We start from the raw sequence: 19742 nt of genomic DNA, 5'->3' as shown, positions 1-19742 counted from the left end.
CTCAAACTGGTTTACGCTGCTTTTTCTTTAAATGGCATGTACATATATTATAAAAAATAATGCAAAGCAAACAATCTACACTATAGACCTCATGGGATTTCCTTGACACTTTATACTACAACTTCTCAATGCCAACCTACAGTATGTCATTGTCTGTAAAGTATATTAATTTTGGTCTTCTATGTATCACATTCCATTAAATGAAATGCTTTTATGCCTGTTTTAATATTCTATGTACCTACAGTGCCTTGAAAAAGTATTCATACCCCTTGAAATTTTCCACATTTTGTCATGTTACAACCAAAAACGTAAATGTATTTTATTGGGATTTTTGGGATAGACCAACAAAAAGTGGCACATAATTGTGAAGTGGAAGGAAAATGATAAATGGTTTTCAAAAATTTTTTGCAAATAAATATCTGAAAAGTGAGGCGTGCATTTGAATTCAGCCCCCTTTACTCTGCTACCCCTAATTAAAATTAAGTGTATCAAAAAGTGGAACCAATTCCATTTAGAAGTCACCTAATTAGTAAATAAAGTCCATCTGTGTGTAATTTAATCTCAGTATAAATACAGTTGTTCTGTGGCTAAGGCTAAGGAACACACCAGACAGGTCAGGGAAAAAGTTGTGGAGAAGTTTAAAGCGGGTAGGTTATAAAAAATATCCAAAGCTTTGAACATTTCACGGAGCACTGTTCAACCCATCATCCAAAAACAGAGAGTATGGCACAACGGCAAACCTACCAGGACGGCCATCAATCTAAACTGACAGACTGGGCAAGGAGAGCATTAATCAGAGAAGCAGTCAAGACCCCCATGGTAACTCTGGAGGAGCTGCAGAGATCCACAGCTCAGGTGGGAGAATCTGTCCACAGGACAACTATTAGTCGTGCACTCCACAAATCTGTGGCAAGAAAAAAGCCATTGTTGAACGAAAGTCATAAGAAGTCCTATTTGCAGTTTGTGTGAAGCCATGTGGGGGACACAGCAAACAGGTGGAAGAAGGTATTCAGGTCAGATGAGACCAAAATTTAACTTTTTGGCCTTAAAGCAAAACGCTATGTATGTGTGGTGGAAAATGAACACTGCACATCACCCTGAACACACCATCCCCACCATGAAACATGGTGGTGGCAGCATCATGTTGTGGGGATGCTTTTCTTCAGCAGGGACAGAGAAGCTGGTCAGAGTTGATGGGAAGATGGATGCCAAATACAGGGCAATCTTAGAAGAAAGCCTGTTAGTCTTCAAAAGGCTTCAGACTGGGGTGGAGGTTCACCTTCCAGCAGGACAACAACCCTAAACACACAGCCATAACTACAATGGAATAGTTTAGATCAAAGCCTATTTATGTATTAGAATGGTGCAGTCAAAGTCCAGACCTAAATCCAACTGAGAATCTGTGGCAAGACTTGAAAATTGCTGTTCAGACACTCTCCATCCAATCTGACAGAGCTTGCGTTATCTTGCAAAGAAGAATGTGCAAAAATGTCACTCTCTAGATGTGCAAATCTGGTAGATACATCCCCATAAATACTTGCAGCTGTAATTGCAGCAAAAGGTGGTTCTACAAAGTATTGACCCGGGGGGCTGAATACAAATGCACACTAAACTTTTCACATTTATTTGTAAAAAAAAAAAATTGAAAACCATTTATCCTTTTCCTTCCACTTCTCAATTATGTGCCACTTTGAATTGGTCTATCTCAAAAAATCTCAATAAAATACATTTACGTTTTTAGTTGTAACATGACAAAATGTGGAAAATTGCAAGGGGTATGAATACATGCTTGTTTATTCTTCTTTAAACTGCAAAAATAAATTGAAAAAAAAGACACAAGTTTTAAACCTTCCTTATGCTAACCTAACAAATAAAAATGTTTGGCTGGACTTTGACGGCAACATTTACATGCTGAGAAATTACATCTTACCTTCGGTGTAGCCACAAGCTTGTGTGAGTGCTTGACAATGTGTGAGAAGTGCAATTCTGGTCACCGTCACTCCTAGTACACTACCATCTTTACAAGTTTTGTACTAAAGAAGAAGATATATTTTATAAGTTTTGGTAGTATATTATACAAACATAAAGCTATGGCTGAAATTCAGTTACATAACCAAAATCCCCATGATCACAGGACCAGTGTTCCCTCCCAGCATGGACCTGCAGCACATCACCAGTGAGAATATAATGATCAATCCCTAATAACGGAGATGGCTTGTGGTCATCAGTCATCATATGATCTGTTTCCTTTACTAAACAAGGTTAAAAAGTTAAGATTAAAAAGTAAACCTACATTCTTACTTTGGCATATACTGAGGACTATAGAAACCCAATTCTTGTAACGGATAAGAATTGATAAAGAAGCTAGAGTTAGAATTTGAAATCAAGATCATTAAATTAACTACAAGTAGTTATTCATTTGATGTGTGCACAAGTTTTAATAATCCTTAAAGAGTACCTAAAGCCAAAAGATTTGTTTTAATTTTGGATACAATAAAGAAGTCTATACTCCTGTATTTTTTATTTTTTGGCTGCCTGTATCCCATTGGAGAGATTTGCATTCTCTTTCTGTACCAAAGACACAACAAAAATTGAGAGCAACTCCAAAGTTTCTGTTTCAGTGACAACTCAAAAATGTGGGTTTCCCATCACTTTTAATTGCAGTGACATTGATCAAGAGAAACAATAGAGTGGGTAAATCTCCCTGGCAGAACACAGACAGCAATAAAACCTGAAAGGGGTTCTAAGCCTTCCCTACTTTATCCAAAACAAAAAAAAGAAAAGGTTTGGCTTTGGGTACACTATCCAACTACTTCTATTTGCACTTTAAAAAAATGCTGGAAAAAATAAACTGTACCCACCTCTATGTAGGCAGTATCATTATTTGCATCTTTGATATGTGGAAACCAATCACGAGGGGGTTTGGACAGATGTTTCGATTCTGTGACAAACCAGAGCAGCTTTGGCCAACCTAACAAAGAAATGTACAGCCTTTTTATTTTTATTCTATTCATTATTTTTTTTTCTATTTGGCTGTAAAACATATTCTTGTCAGCTTTCATTAAGGTGATAGCTTCAACATTGTTTGTTAAAGACATACATTATTCAACAAAATGCATCATTGTAGTAGCAGAACATTTAAGTCACTCCCAAACCAAAACTTACAGCCTTTGTGTGCATTTAAAATTATAACCATGGCCAAATCACACAGGACTCAAAGCCAGGGAAAGATAAACAGCTATTTGGATGGCCCGATAGATGAAAAGACAGGAGAATACATGACTTAAGGATGGATAGAAAGAAACATGGATGGGTAGATACATAAAAGACAACAAAGTAAAGAACAATATATATTGTACATAGACACATACATGTACACTACTCTACACATACATATGTACAATACACTATATAGCAAACATGGTGTGGATACCCCTACATCATAGATAACCAAGCACTTCCATCCTTGTGGCAACAGTTTGAGGAAGGCCTTTTAGTTCCAGCATGACCGAGATACTCACGGGGGTGTACAACCCCACAAACAACCACCTTGTCTCCACCCACTTATACTCATGTGGCCAGTACAGAGTGTTGACATCAACCCTACTGAACGCCTTCAGGATGAATTGAAATTCAAATTGTGAGTCAGGTCTTCTTTTGTTATTTTGTTTGAATGCTTACACATTTTCGAAAACCCTTCCCAGATGAGTGAACTCTGTTATAGTCACAGAGAGAGCAGAACTCCATATAAATGCCCATGGTTTTGTAACAGGATGGTTATGAAACTTATTTTGTTGTGATTCTTATTAGTCTACAAACATTTGACCACATAGTGTATGTATAGATCAGCTATCCTCAGTCAATGTTCCTCTAGTGGTTACTAGGGGTTTGCTTGAACTGTATCTGATTGATCTCCTATTTTATGGTGCCTGCAAAGTTCTGAGGTCAAAGCCAATTTGCAGAGCCAGTAGCATGACACCAATGATCTATATAACATTAAGGGTGGCATTCTGACCACCACTGTAAGGTAGGGGGGTGGGGGTATTTTTTCCCACCTGGCCATTAATGTAAAAGGATGTTTCCCACTAATTGGTTTCAGCAGGGGCTCCCTGAGACCTGAAATTTATGTTGAGGATTCCTCTGGTGTAAAAAGGCTGAGAAAGGCTGCTGTAGACAGAAGGGCAAGAAAGAATTGGCATTCATAAAAGGGAAAGAAAGAAAGAGGGGAAAGAAAGAGGGGAAAGAAAGAGGGGAAAGAAAGAGGGGAAAGAAAGAGGGGAAAGAAAGAAAGAAAGAAAGAAAGAAAGAAAGAAAGAAAGAAAGAAAGAAAGAAAGAAAGAAAGAAAGAAGGGAAAGAAAGGAGGAAAGAGGGAAAGCGAGAGATAGAAAAGAGGGAAAGGAAAGGGGAAATAAGAATAGCCAGGAAAGGAAAACAGTCATTTGAAATGTCAAGGATGGAAAAAAAAAAAAAAAAAGAAGAGTGACTGTTATAGATTAGGAGTTCTCAGTTGGTGGTAGATAACATACATGGATGGGCAAATGGGAAAAAGGGATATACAGATAAAACTATAGATGGAGAGACAGAGGAAGAAAAAAAAAAATAGACAAGATGGTTCATGACAGATGATGATAAGAAAAGGGAATATTAACAGAAAGATATAGACCTGAAGGTTGGACAGACAAACAAAATAAAACAGCAGCTATATCGTACTGTATAGTTTCTTGATTGGTTGTGGGTGTTCCATAGGAGGTACGTAGAATGGGTACAAGAAATATATTATATATATATATATATATATATATATATATATATATATATATATATATATATATTATTATTTTTTTTTTATATATAAAATGATAACACCTTAACATTTTAGCAAATAGTAAATCACTGTAGCTGAAATATTGTTGTTATATTGGTACAAAGCAGTACTTGCCATCCAGGCAACATATGTTAATACTGTTTTTTTTTTTGTTTTTTTTTAATGGGGCACACAGCTAAAGAATAGTGTGCAGCATCTTCTTGACCTACCATAGCTATAAGGTATCTATACTGCATGGGTCACCTGGCCATGTACAGTTACTCACCTTTAAATTGTGGTATTTCCCCAGTAGGACTCTTGGGCAATCCTTTATGGCAGGCATCACTAGTCAAGGCCACCGTAACTCCACAGCTTCCTAACAAGAAGCCAATCTGCTGGCTTCCAGCGTCCTGAATTAGAAGGATTAAAATATTATGTATTATCACAGAGGAGCATACAACATTGTTCACGGTCAAGATGAAAAGAAAGAAAGAAAAAAACACATAAGGAATTATGTAGCAAAACATAAATCACAGTTTTCTCTTGCAACCTTGACTGTTCAGCATATTTAAGTGATTATTTAACCACTTGACCACTGGGCACTTAAACACCCTTAATAACCAGACCAATTTTCAGCTTTCGGTGCTCTCACATTTTGAATGACAATTACTCAGTCATGCAACACTGGACCTATATGAAATTTTTGTCCTTTTTTTCACACAAATGGAGCTTTCTTTTGGCGGTATTTAATCACCTCTCGGTTTTTAATTTTTTGTGCTATAAAAGAAAAAATACAGAAAATTCTGTAAAAAAAATGAATTTTTCTTTGTTTCTGTTATAAATTTTAGCAGATTAGTAATTTTTTCTTCATAAATTTTGGCCAAAATTTATACTACTACATATCTTTGGTAAAAATAAGTACAAATTTGTGGATATTATTTGGTCTTTGTGAAAGTTATAGAGTCCACAAGCTATGGTGCCAATATCTGAAAATTGATCACACCTGAAGTACTGACGGCTAATTTCAATTCTTGAGACCCTAACATGCCAGAAAAGTACAAATACCCCCCAAATTACCCCTTTTTGGAAAAAAGACATTTCAAGGTATTTAGTAAGAGGCATGATGAGTTTTTAGAAGTTGTAATTTTTTCCCACAATTCTTTGCAAAATCAAGATTTTTTTAACTTTTTTTTTTCCACAAAATTGTCATATTATCAGTTTATTTCTCACACACAGCATATGCATACCACAAATTACACCCCAAAACACATTCTGCTATTACTCCCGAGTACGGCGATACCACATGTGTGAGACTTTTACACAGTGTGGCCACATACAGAGGCCCAACATGCAGGGAGCGCTATTAGGCGTTCTGGAGCACCCAAGACAATTCTGACATTTCTCTCCTACATGTAAAAATCATAATTTATTTGCTAGAAAATGACATAGAATCCCAAAACATTATATATGTTTTTTTAGCAAACACCCTGGAGAATACAATGGTGGTCGTTGCAACTTTTTATCTTGCACGGTATTTGCGCAGCAATTTTTCAAATGCTTTTTTTTGGGAAAAAAAACAGTTTTGTGCTTAAAAAAAAAAACACAGTAAAGTTAGCCCAATTTTTGCATAATGTGAAAGATGAAGTTACGCTTAGTAAATAGATACCTAATATGTCACTCTTCAAAATTGCACACACTCGTGGAATGGCGCCAAACATCGCTACTTAAAAATCCCCATAAAAATTTTTTTTACTGGTTATATGTTTTGAGTTACAGAGGAGTTATTGCTCTCGCTCTAATGTTCGTAGCGATACCTCACATGTGTGGTTTGAAAACCGTTTTCATATGTGGGCGGGACTTACGTATGCGTTCGCTTCTGCATGCGAGCACATGGGGACAGGGGCGCTTTAAAAACTTTTTTTTTTATTGTTCATTTTACTTTATTTATTTTAGTTTGACATTTTTTTCCCCAAAAATAAATTTTTTGATCACTTTTATTCCTATTACAAGGAATGTAAACATCCCTTGTAATAGGAATGTGGCATGACAGGTCCTCTTTACAGTGAGATATGGGGTCAATAAGACCCCACATCTCACCTCTAGGCTGGGAAGCCTGAAAAAAAAAAAAGAAAAGAAAAAAAAGATTCTGGCTTCGATCGTATTGGCGAGCCGGTAGAAGCACCGGAGGGCGGTGGGAGGGGGGGATGCCTATGGCTGGGTATTGCAGGGTATTGGCGGGTGTTGCAGAGCATTGCAGAGTGTTGCAGGGTATTGGCGGGTGTTGCAGAGCATTGCAGAGTGTTGCAGGGTATTGCAGAGTGTTGCAGGGCATTGCAGGGTATTGCAGAGAAATGTCAGGGAATTGAGGGGTTACATTTCGGTGAGCAGCGATGTGGGCACTGCAGATGCAGCCCACAGCGCTGCTGACACCGATCTCTTCCCCCCTCCGCTGTACCGATCGGTACAGAGAGGGGGAGGGAGGAACCGGCATCATAACATGATGCCAGTTTGTTTACAAGCGATCACTCCGTCATTTGACGGAGCGATCACGTGGTAAACGGCCGCGATGAGCGCCCGTTTACCGTGATCCGTGGGTCACGGATACTCTCCCCCAGGGGGCGCGCAAGAGTGGAATTCTGGGAGGATGTCATATGACGGCCTCCCAGAGTTAAAACAACCGCCCTGTAGCCGTCATTCGGCTATGGGCCGGTTGTTAAGTGGTTAAAGTATATCTAGAACCCAAAAGTTTTGTTCGTTTTAAGTGGGGAGTAGGGAAAAGTTACCACTCCTGTCAAGTTTCCACTGCCATGTGTGACCCTGTTGAGGAGATGAACCTTCTCTGTCTGTCTTGCTCAGTAGGACCGTAATGGAAAAAAAAAAACAACAACATTTTTTTTTCTATCAAATACTTACCGTAATTTGCCCCATGTTAGAGGGGTGTAAGATATACCACAGTGAAAAAGGCTTATATCTAGAAAATTAAATGTTTGAAATCTTTATCAGGTGTCAGGGTTCCACTGGGGAGATTTTCCTGAATTTTGTGCCCTCAACATGCAGCAGGAAATGGAAGGAAATTTCCCCAAAAGTGAATAGAATTCACGTATTAGAGCATTGTCAAAGGGACAGGTGTCCCCATTGGAGGATTTTGACCTATCTTTCTCTGGTGACAACTTTTTATGTCACCTCACTTTCCATCTTGGTTATCAGGACAGAGGGGATGAATCTCCTTGGTGGAACCACTGAAAGCAATAAAAACTTAAGAAAGGGTCTAAACTATCCCCACTCTATCCAAAATGTAAAAAAAAATGCTTTTACATTCAATTTAAGTGACTTCTATTGTATACAAAGCTAAACCTATAATAAGGTAGATAGAAATGCTACTAATTAACCATTTCAGCCCCGGAAGATTTTACCCTCTTCCTGACCAGAGAACTTTTTGAGATTCGGCACTGCGTCGCTTTAACTGACAACTGCGCACTCATGCGACGTTGCACCAAAACAAAATTGAGCTTTCTTTTGGTGGCATTTGATCACCTCTGCGGTTTTTATTTTTTGCGCTATACACAAAAAAAGCAACAATTTAAAAAAAAAGCAATATTTTTTACTTTTTGCTATAATATCCCCCAAAAATATATATAAAAAACTTTTTTCCCTAAGTTTAGGCCAATATGTATTCTTATACATATTTTTGGTCAAAAAATAAAAATCGCAATAAACGTATATTGATTGGTTTGCCTAAAAGTTATAGTGTCTACAAAATAGGGGATAGTTTTAGGTCATTTTTATTAGTAATGGCGGCGATCTGCGATTTTTATCGTGACTGCGACATTATAGCGGACACATCGGACACTTTTGACACTATTTTGGGACCATTGTCATTTATACAGCGATCAGTGTTATAAAAATGCACCAATTACTCTGTAAATGACACTGGCAGGGAACGAGTTAAACACTAGGGGGCTATCAAGGGGTTAAGTGTGTCCTAGGGAGCGATTCTAACTGTCAGGGGGATGGGCTTCCACTCACATGACAGCGATCACTGCTCCCGATGACAGAGAGCAGTGATCTCTCATGTCACAAGGCAGAATGGGGAAATGCCTTGTTTATATAGGCACTTCCCCATTTTGCGGCTCCGTGACATGATCGCCGGGAGACCGGCGGACTCCCGTGGGCACGATCACACTGTACACAGTGGGCGCTCGCTAGCCCCGCTAATTAAAGGGGATGTACAGGTATGCCTATTTTCCCACCGCTGCCATTGTGCCGATGTATAATCGGCATCCCGCAGTCGGCAAGTGGTTAATGTACGTAAATGTTCATTCTTATTTTATTTTATTTTTAAATGCAACTGAATATGACTCGGTACCATTTTTTTGCAATCTTCTATACACCAGCATTTAGACTTGAAGAGGGAGTGGAGCCAATCGGGTATGCTGCATGCAAATATGCTGGCAAAGAATATGCCAATAGGAGCAGAGAGAGCAGAGGGAGCTTAGAGATAATCCCAAGATGGTGAGAAGACACCCCTGTATTCCTTTTATAGTATAAAACTGGAAGAGAGAGAGTAGAATGATCCACCTTGCTCTGCTGTCTGGCAAAGTTGTATAAATCTCAGGACTGGATAGACAGAGATACAAATATGATGATGTAAACAGCTGCCTTGTATGCATTTCATCTGTGTATTTAGCTATTCACCTAGAGTTCAGCTTTAAGATGTCGAAAATCTTAATTTTCTTGTCTTTTTAAACTTCCCCACACAGCTCAGATGTAGAAATGTACAGTGATAAATTTGTGTGAACGCATGGCTCTGCTGTGAGATGCAGATTTTAGTAATCTCGTAGTTAGTCATCTTCTCAGCTGCAGGCTACAATGTCTGTGTGACAACTGAGGCTCCTGTCAACCCCATGGAGTCAAACTGAGCTGGAAAGATTTGACGTAAAGCCGATTGCCCTGCTATGTTATGTACAGTGACTTCATGAATATGTGCCATAAAAATAGATACATTTCCTTCTCAGAACATTTTTACGCTTTATCTCAAGGTTACCCTGAATTTTTACTTTTAAGCATAAAAAAAAAACATATTTGTGAAAACCAAAGCAATTACGCAGCCCTCAGCCTAATTATTCAATTTTCATCAGAACAGATTTGATTTCAATAATCCAAAGGGGATCAGGTTTAATCACCCTGGTATCTATAGCTCCAGCGGGTTTATAGGTATGAGCCGACATACCTCCACTTTGTTATAATGAGACTAGAATGATGTAGGTTGGTGCCAGTGCTGGATCTCACATCTACTATAGAAAAAGAGGTGGAGTGTTCATGCAAAGGGAAGGGCCTTCATAGTGACATGACTTCATGTCGTTGATGACATATTACTTGAAGTCCATCCATCTACTGTGAAGTCAGTAAATCGGGCATGTGAAACTTTATCCACAGTTTCAGAGATGTTGTGAAAGTCCATGTTACAAGCCTAATGACGCGTACACATGACCGGACTTTCCGTCAGACTAGGTCCGGCGGTCTTCCCGACTGACTTTCAGTGGAGTTCAGACGGACTTTCCGAACAAACAGACTTGGCCACTGGGACTAAAAAAGGAAGTTCAGTAGCCAATAGCTTCCCTTGCATTATATTTGGTCCATCGGGCCAGCATACAAACGGTTTTCCCGATAGGTATTGAGTCCATCGGACAGATTAGAAAAATGTTCTATTTCTAGGTCGGTCTAATTTTTTTTAGATGAAAAACGATTGGATTGTCTGACGGACTGATTCCGTCGGACCTAGTCTGCCGGAAAGTCCAGTCGTGTGTACGCGGCATAACACTTTAATACACAAGGCCAATTTGGTCAGCTTGGTAGATACCACTACATACCCACCTTCCGACTGCCCACAGTACATTTATGTCATTACCTTGATGTTAAATATTTTTATGGCAGCAGCTAACTGCCATGACCCCGGAATTATTTTGTATTGCAGGCGATTATGCCTCTGATAAAAGTGCTCCTGGCGATCACCACGGGGTCACTTTTAGAGTCAGCGAGAGAGGTGACGCCACCCCCCCCCCCACCTCACCCTACCTTCCCAGTCATCTCCAAGCTTACTGGACTTGTCGGTGCCTGGGCAGAAAGCCAAGTGAGGGCAAGATAGCCCCCACTTGGTTCTATGCCTTTGGAGGAGTGCAGCGACTTCTGATATTTTTTTTCCCCCTGAAAGGCAAAATAATCTTTTGCTTTTACAGGTAAATGGGAGATCTCATCTGACCCCAGATCTCTCAATAAAGAGTACCTGTCATGCTTATTTCTATTACAAGTGATGTTTACATTCCTTGTAAGTGGAATAAAAGTGGTCAAGAAAATTTAAAGGAACAGTGAAAATAATACATTAAAATAAATAAGAATTTTTTTTCTTAAAAGCAACCCATCCCTCCGAGCTTGCATGCAGAAGTGAACGCATACATAAGTTACACCCACATATGTAAATGGTGTTTAAACCCCACATGTGAGGTAATGCCATGATTGTTAGAGTGAGAGCAATAATCCTAGCACAAGATCTCAAATGTAACGCTAAACAGGTTACCTGTAAAAACATTTAAAGTGTCGCTTATGGAGAATTTTAAGTGTAGCGGGTGGCATTTTGGACAAAATGTCATACGCATGTAAATTTCGTTTTTGCTTCAGAACAGTAGGGGTTCTGAGGGTTAATTACGTAGGTTGGCCTTGACATCAGTCTGGCTGGGCTGTGTTAGAAGTTGAGCCTGGTCATGTGAACAGTGAGGTGCACATGACAGGTCAGAACCAGGCCTGGTTGGATGTTTTGAGTATCAAGCTTCTCGGTACCAATCAGTGTGCAGTGCACTCCAAAGCTCAAACACACATGCACACACACAAAACTGACACATACACTCTTATAAATAAATGTAAACAGACATTTAGTAATATATAAAGACATGGAAGTGTCAGTAGAGCAGTGGATGGTGTCAGTAGGCAAATAAGAATTGGGCAGCAGGGGGATTCTGCGCCACACTGGGCGATTAGGGTGTACCCAGGCACACCCCCTGCACACGCCTATGAATATGGCATTAAACCCCAAAACAATAATATAATATATTGCAATCCTTAGATGTGGTGGGCTGCATTCGTTTTCTTTTTAAAGCTTCATGTGAAAACACAAAATGGGAAAATGCAAAACAAGGCAAAATCGCAGCAAAAACACGGTTTGCATTTTTTTTTTCGCGTTTTGCAGTTTCCCACTGCCGCGGTCAAGGTAGGTTAGTGTAGATGTAGCCTTAGGCTTTTTTTCCCCTGTTTTCTCTGGCCTGTAATACACCTCCTGTATTAGAGTGCCTCCATTCTGGATGAAGGTGTGCAGGGGGCACCTTTGGATGCAGTCTGGGGGGAGGGGGGAAGAAGTGTTAGATGTATTGGTGGATTTAAATACACTAACAAATTGAGGCCAAACTCCACCTAATTCTTAAAGCAATTTTTTTTTCCTTTTAGGATAAATGTTTTACATAACAAAAAGTAAAAGCCGATCATTGCAAGCACCCCTGCCAGTGTTAAATGGTTTGACTGATCCCTGTAACTGCTACATCTACAAGAGAGCTTGTTCTTTAAAAAAAAAAAAAACAGACTTACTGACTGGATTACCAAGTAAAAAAAAAAAGTCTAAAAAGAAAACGAATACAGCCATCACATCTAGGAACTGGTAAGTTGCAATATAATAAATGTTTCCTTTTGGGTTACATATCACTTTAAATAATAATGCTAAAATTAATTGATGTAATTACCTGAATATTAAAAGTGGTAAGTATTTGTTTTATGGAAGGTGCAAGAAAAATCTCCACACCTCCAACTACACATTGTCCAATTAAGCAAGTGCTTGAGGAATACAAGAAGCTGATTAATATTTATGAAAGCAATTCCACAGTATATTGTGTTAAAAGGTGAGCAGAGGTTGCCATTTAACAGCACAGTTCACACAATGAAAGCAAACATCTAAATCGCTACCATGACTATGATCAATTTTAATAAACTCTCATGTTCACTGAACTATTTAATATAAAACTAAACTAGGATAAAATGGTATATATCGGCTAACACCCCAAAAAGATAATTAAATGGCAGCCAGCACAACACCAAACAAGTGCAAACCAAAAATATAGATATAAAAATGATGGTCATTTACACTATTCAGAATGTGTAGAAATACACAATTCTATTCTCTGTGGTCATTTACTTCATCGATTTTGCATATTCTCCTTTGAGTGCTGCACATAATTTTTATATATGTAAAACTAAACTAAACTCTGAAACGGATTAAAAAAGTATGAATAATAGAACAGTCAAATCAACAAAAATTAGGTACTTTAGGTTGTTTTAAAGCGGAGTTCTGCTTAAAAAAATAAAAATTAAAAGTCAGCAGCTACAAATACTGCAGCTGCTGACTTTTAATAATCGGACACCTACCTGTCCCAGGGTCTAGCGATGCGGGGGATCGAAGTCCTGCTTCCCCCCCCCCCCCTTGGCATTGTAACTGTGGGCGCCCGGCTGTGGCTTCACAGCCGGGCACCCACTGCGCATGGGACCTATGATGTGTCCCAGATGATTGCCTAGAGGGAGGGGGGGAGAGGTGATTGTCCAGCGCCAAGGGAAGTGACATAAGGAGCCAAGGTGAGTAAGGAGGCAGATTACGAGGGACCCCCTAGCAACAGGCATTAAGTGTTGAGTAAAAAAAATTATAATAATTCCAAATTTTATTAATCATTTTTAATGCAGCTGAAAAATGCTAAAATAATTTTAGGAGTGGAACTCCACTTTAAGTACAGTATTTGCAATGTTTTCTACCAGAATCATAATTTTAGTGTCACTAGCAACAGGACATATAGAATAAAACGTATACCTTCCATCTGCAGCAACACAGTTTTTTTTATAACATTAATCAAAGTATGAATAAGGGCATTATTTTGAGTTTTGTTATGATTCTGTATATTAGTTGCATATAAAGAAAATCATTTTTGCAAGACAATATCACTGAAAGAAAGCCTTGTGTGTCCCCTAAAAATGATATACCTGTATAGATTACTCTGTAATTTTAAGGGCTGGTTCACACTGGCCCGACATGCGCTCCGACTTCCAGAGCACAAGTCACATGACATGTCAAAAATCAATGGCTCCCTATGAGAGCAGTCTTAACTGGTCCGACTTGTGTCAGTCGGACTTTAAAAATGCTCCCTGCACTACTTTGGTCCGGCTTGAGCACAGTTTCAGCGCATTGATTTGAATTTAAGTCGCATTCAAGTCGGGTCATTGTCTTAACTGATTCGACTTGTGGCATGAGACTTGTCCTCTTAGGATCCTGAAGGAGAACCCCACACCAACATTTTATTAAAAAAGGCATGGGCCCTTCCAGAGTATACCAGACCCCTCAGATCTGGCATGGATTTTAAGGGGAACCCCGCACCAAACATAAAATAAAATTTAAAAATGGCGTGGGATTCCCCCCCCCCCAAAAAAAACATACCAGACCCATATCTGAGCATGCAGCCTGGCAGGTCAGGAAATTTGGGGGGGGGGGGGGGGGGGACGAGCGCACTCTGTGCCTCCCGCCCCAAAGCACTCACTCCCCCATGTTCAGGGCATGTGGCCTGGTATGGTCCAGAATGGGGGAGCGCTCACTCGTCTCTTTCTCCCTTTTTTTTTTTTTAAATTATGGCATGGGGGTTCCCCTTAAAATCCATACCAGTTTGAAGGGTCTGGTATGGTCTTTGAGGGGGGGGGGCTCGTGCAGTTTTTCTATTTTGGTGTGGGGTTGCCCCTCAAGAAGTATACCAGACTCAAAGTTGGATCCCATTCATTGAAGTCGCATGGAAGTCAGACATGGAGTTGCAGGGCAAAGTCGGACCAGAAGTGGTGCAACTTCCCTGTCAGAATAGTGTGAACATAGTGTAAAGTGGAAATAGCCCCTCCTATCCTTTATGTTCAAGGAAGCTGCCCTCTTAGATTCTGTACAATCTCCAGTTGCCATGGTGCTGCACAAGTAATCAGTTATAAACACTAGCTATTTCATTACTTAAAAGTTTGGTTGAGGACATAAGTAATCAGTTGATTAGTTATCATTTTGGCATTCCTTGAACCATTTCGGGGAAACCATTAAAGCGATGGGTTACAGCAGGGGTCTCCAACTGGTTGGCCCTCCAGCTGTTGCAAAACTACAAGTCCCATCATGCCTCTGCCTGTGGGAGTCATGCTTGTAAGTGTCAGCCTTGCAATGCCTCATGGGATCTTGTAGTTTTCGCAACAGCTAGAGGGCCACCAGTTTGAGACCCCTGGGTTAAAGGGTTAGTTCACCATTACCAAAAAATTAATTACCGTATTTATCGGCGCATAACACGCACTTTTTTCCCCCTAAAATCAGGGGGACATCGGGGGTGCGTGTTATACGCCGATCCCCCGCACTTCCTAACCTTTTCTGCCGCTCTTGGTGGCTTTAAAGTATTTTCGGCCGTTCTCGGATATATTCGGCCGTTCTCGGCTATTTTTGGCTATTTTCGGCCACATTTGGCCATTCTCGGCGGCTTTCAGAAGAGAACGGCCGAAAATACCCAAAAGCCGCCGAGAACGAGCACCGCAGAGATACACAGGATATCCACTCTGTATCTCGGCAGCGCCATTTTTAAAATGGCAAGGAGACAAGCCTGCAAGGCTGCAATGCAAAGCTGCAATACAAAGCTGCAATGCAAGGCTGCAATGCAAGGCTGATATGCAAGGCTGATATGCAATATAAGGCTGCAAATGACTGACAAGGCTGCAAATGACTGACAAGGCTGCAAATGACTGACAAGGCTGTAAATGACACTGACAAGGCTGTAAATGACACTGACAAGGCTGTAAATGACACTGACAAGGCTGTAAATGACACCGACAAGGTTGCATTGATGGGCATTTAAATGTAAGTTTTTTTCCTTAAACTTCCCTCCTAAAAGTTTTTTTAAAAACTTGGGGTGCGTGTTATACGCCGGCGCGTGTTATACGCCGATAAATACGGTATGCAGTTAAGGGGGGTCTGCAGATAAAAACAAACCGCACAGCTCTGACTAAAGTTTAAAAATGTCCTTGGTATAGGTGTAGGCCATTCATGTACCTCATGAAGCCTGACTGGAGTACTCCCAGGATGTGGTTAGGATGTTGATAAATGAGGGCTAGACATTACTGCTTACCTCCAGCCTCATAGTACTGTAGTGAGCTCCCAAACACTGAGCTTAGAGTATCTACATCAGGGGAGAGAAAGAGCATGTGAGGGGGTTTCAATCAGATGAAGAGATCGCTATTGTGATGATGGAGGTGAGCAGTAACGACTAGGCCTCATTAAACAACATCTTAGAAGTATTCCAGTCAGGCTATGGAAGGTATGTAAATGGCCCAAACCTATAGCAAGGGCAGTATTCAAATGCAGTCAACGCTATAAAGTGAGGTTGATTTACTAAACCTGGAGTGCGAAAAATCTGGCACAGTTGTGCATGGTAGCCAATCAGCTTCTAACTTCAGCTTGTTCAATTAACCTTTGACAAAAAAGCCTGGAAGCCGATTGGTTTCTATGCAGAGCTGCACCCAATTTTGTACTCTACCATTTTAGTAAATCAACCACAGTTTGTTTTTATCTAAAAACGCCCCTTAGTTTTAGTTTTTTTTTGTAAAGGTGAACTGACCCTTTAAGCTCTGCTTTAAAGCGGGAGTCCGCCGTTTTTTTTTTTTTTAAAAGCCAGCAGCTACAAATACTGCAGCTGCTGACTTTTATAATAATGACACTTACCCGCCCAGCGCGCCCACGATGTCGGCACCTGAAGCCGATCTCTCGATCGTCTCTAGGGTGCTGCCGCCACCATCTTGGGTATGGAAATCAGGAAGTGGAGCCTTGCGACTTCATTTCCCGGTTCCCTACTGCGCATGCGTGAGTTGCGCTGCGCAATAAGGATGGTCCCTGCTGTCTCTGGGATCCGTGTGTTTCCCAGCAGGCAGCGGGGTACCTTCGGAAAGGGGCGTAGCTTCTGCAGAATCAACGCCGGAAGTGGGTGCAGATACCTGTACTGTACAGGTACCTGCACCCCCTCCCCCCTGAAAGGTGCCAATTGTGGCACCGGAGGGGGGGAGGGTTCCAATGAGCGGAATATCCACTTTAGGGTGGACCTCCGCTTTAAGGCTCCCCTTCATACCTGAGTTTTTGCGGCTTTTCTACATGCGTATTACAAACGTTTTACAGCTTCAGCCATTTTTATTTAGCCAATAGAAAGGACTGGGGGGGGGGGGGGCAGGGGGAGGAAATTAGGAGTGATGAGCTACTGTTTGAGCAGAAATAAGAGTGAGAAAACGCTTGTAAAATCACATGTCAAGTGTTTAATTTGAAGTCTATGGGGCCAAAACCGCTTGTAACCTGCCAAAAAGCAGCTCATACTTTTTTGAGCAATAGGCTTTTTTCTTCAGACGACAGGAAGCTTATATGCGAACAGGGACTGTTGAAATGAATGGAATTTGGCTTGTTGATCCTTTTGTGTTGGTCTACACAGGGTGTACAGGTGTTAGAACTTGTTTAAAAAAATCAAAAAAATATAAAAAAATGACTACTAAAATTTATAAGAAATAACATTGCAGATTGTTGATCTAAGGAAGTTTCCAATTGAACTATTTTTTTTCCCAGCTAGAGAAAATTGGAATATGCTCAATCAGGGTTTTAGACATCTTCCCAATACTTTATTACTGTACATACTTTACCAATCTGACCAACTTTCAAAATTATTCAAATTGTTCAAGGCAACCTATCACCACCCTACTGCAAGTATATAAAATGTGGGAGGTAGACTGCTTTAATCCAGTCAATTGTTTTTGCATTCAATGCTGATTTACAAATGGTTGAAATACAGCCATGTGCATAGTCCTCATACCAGATAAATACACACAGTCTTTGACAATTTAAACCAAATTTCCAGTAGCTGTGACTATCACTGAAATAATTCCATTGTAGAAAAAGAAAGGACATTACAGATACAATAGTAAAAATATGACAGCAAGTCAAAATGCAAAGTGCCCATTTGTAGAGGATGACAGATTAAGAACTTTAGTGGAGATTTAGCACATGCATAATAACAAGAAATCCGTTCTACGCAAGCAGCTCACCTTCCTTGTAAGTGGCACTTCAATGGGAACAGGAACAACTTCAGCTAATAGACAACCATAAAATGCTACCATAAACGCAGCAGGATCATTATTTGGAAAGACGAGGGCCACCTACAAGAACAAACAAATCATTAGATGTGGCACGCATCTCACCAGGTCTCACTTGACTTGATAAAAAACGTGTGATGTATGCTCAGACATTTCTTTTTTTCTGCCATTTCATGCCTCAGAGATCTGAAATATCCCACATTGCAATCTATCAAAAGGCAACTGGATGCCAAAATAATGTGCAATGTGAGTTACTTTGGTTAAAAATACAACTGCATTTGTTTAGGCTTTTTGTGTACTAGATGAGATCTTAACATGTGAAAACTCAAAGATCAGCGAGTTGGTTCACCCAATAATGGGTCTCAACAGCATCTATTTCTACTGGATAAACTGTAAATTGGAAAGGGGCAAGCTAATATTAACAACATTAAAAAAAAAATGGCTTGTGACTGAGAACGACTAAACCCTGAATATTTGAATGAGGGCTTATTCACACCAGAACCCATTCCATGAGCGTCTCCAGCACAGTGTTCAAAATAACATTCAGTGTGAGGTCTACTGTTGGTGTCAACATAATCTGAATGACACCCCAAACACAGTGCGTTTTCCTGCACTGGATCACATGGTACTGCAGTACCAGGTGATTTGGTGTAGTGCTTGTTTGAAAGATAGTACATGCACCAATTTTGGTGCAATCCAGTGCGATTTCAGCCCATTCATAAAATGCACACTGCACTGAGTCACATAGGAAACCCACAGAAACACAGACCTTGTTGCTATGTGATTCAGGTTTGAACTGGCCCTGAAAGTAAATTAAATAGGTATGGGACAAGGTTAATTTTCTTTAGAGTCATTCTTCTAAGACGCATGTTATTTTAGGGACAATTATTATATGTTATAGTAATTTTGTCATGTTCTATATACAAACATAAATAAAACAGGTGTGAAATCTGTATTTTTTTTTCACATATTTCCATGTAGTTTTGTAGAACTGAACCTAATGAAATCAACACAATATTTCTACAAAGTTTAATGAAAAAACACACAGGGGTCGATTAACTAAAGCTGGAGGGTGCAAAATCTGGTGCAGCTGTGCATAGTAGCCAATCAGCTTCTGAATTCAGCTTGTTCAATTAACCGGTTCCCGACCAGCGCACGCCGATGTACGTCGGCAGAATGACACAGGCAGGCATGTTGGCGTACAGGTACGTCCAATCTTCAATGCCACCCTGCCATCGCGAGCCCTGCCGGTCGGGACCCCCGTGGGTCCGGTCGCAGGTCCCGCGGACTCGATCGCCGAGGACATACTCGCGATCGTCTCACGGGACAGCTGAATAGAGAAATGCCATTGTAAACAGCATTTCTCCATTCTGCCTAGCAACTAGTGACGCTGATCTCTGCTCCATGTGATTGGAGCAGAGATCAGTGTTCACTAAATGAAAGCCCAACCCCCCACAGTTAGTAACACACCCCTAGGAACACTTAACCCCTACACTGCCACCCACTGGTTAACCCCCTTCACTGCCAGTGTCATTTACACAGGAATCACTGCATTTATATAGCAGTGATTGCTGTATAACTGACAATGGTTCCAAAAATGTGTCAAAAATGTCCAATGTGTCCGCCATAATGTCGCAGTCACAATAAAAATCGCTGATCACCGCCTTTACTAGTAAAAAAAGAAAAATAATAAAAATTATTAATAAAAATGCCATAAAACTATCC

The 19742-nt window shown here is 40.3% G+C and overlaps 1 protein-coding gene across 4 annotated transcripts in view; it reads right to left on the bottom strand.

Annotated features, from left to right (window-relative positions):
• The window catches only part of DIP2C (disco interacting protein 2 homolog C), a 689547-nt gene that overhangs the window by 247641 nt on the left and 422164 nt on the right, over positions 1-19742 (bottom strand). For all 4 annotated transcript variants that reach the window (XM_077491128.1, XM_077491125.1, XM_077491127.1 and 1 more), the window contains 4 exons: positions 17970-18080; positions 5092-5215; positions 2862-2971; positions 1931-2033 (listed from right to left, as the gene is read on the bottom strand). In XM_077491128.1, the coding sequence (XP_077347254.1) occupies positions 1931-2033; positions 2862-2971; positions 5092-5215; positions 17970-18080 (448 nt within the window). The remainder of the gene's footprint in view (positions 1-1930; positions 2034-2861; positions 2972-5091; positions 5216-17969; positions 18081-19742) is intronic.

Source organism: Lithobates pipiens, unplaced genomic scaffold (assembly GCF_037356315.1).
Source record: "Lithobates pipiens isolate NorthernLeopardFrog02 unplaced genomic scaffold, aLitPip1_a1.2 Scaffold_19, whole genome shotgun sequence".
Taxonomy (NCBI): domain Eukaryota; kingdom Metazoa; phylum Chordata; class Amphibia; order Anura; family Ranidae; genus Lithobates; species Lithobates pipiens.
Note: the sequence above shows the minus strand (reverse complement) of the source record. Positions and strands in the feature narration are given on the sequence as shown.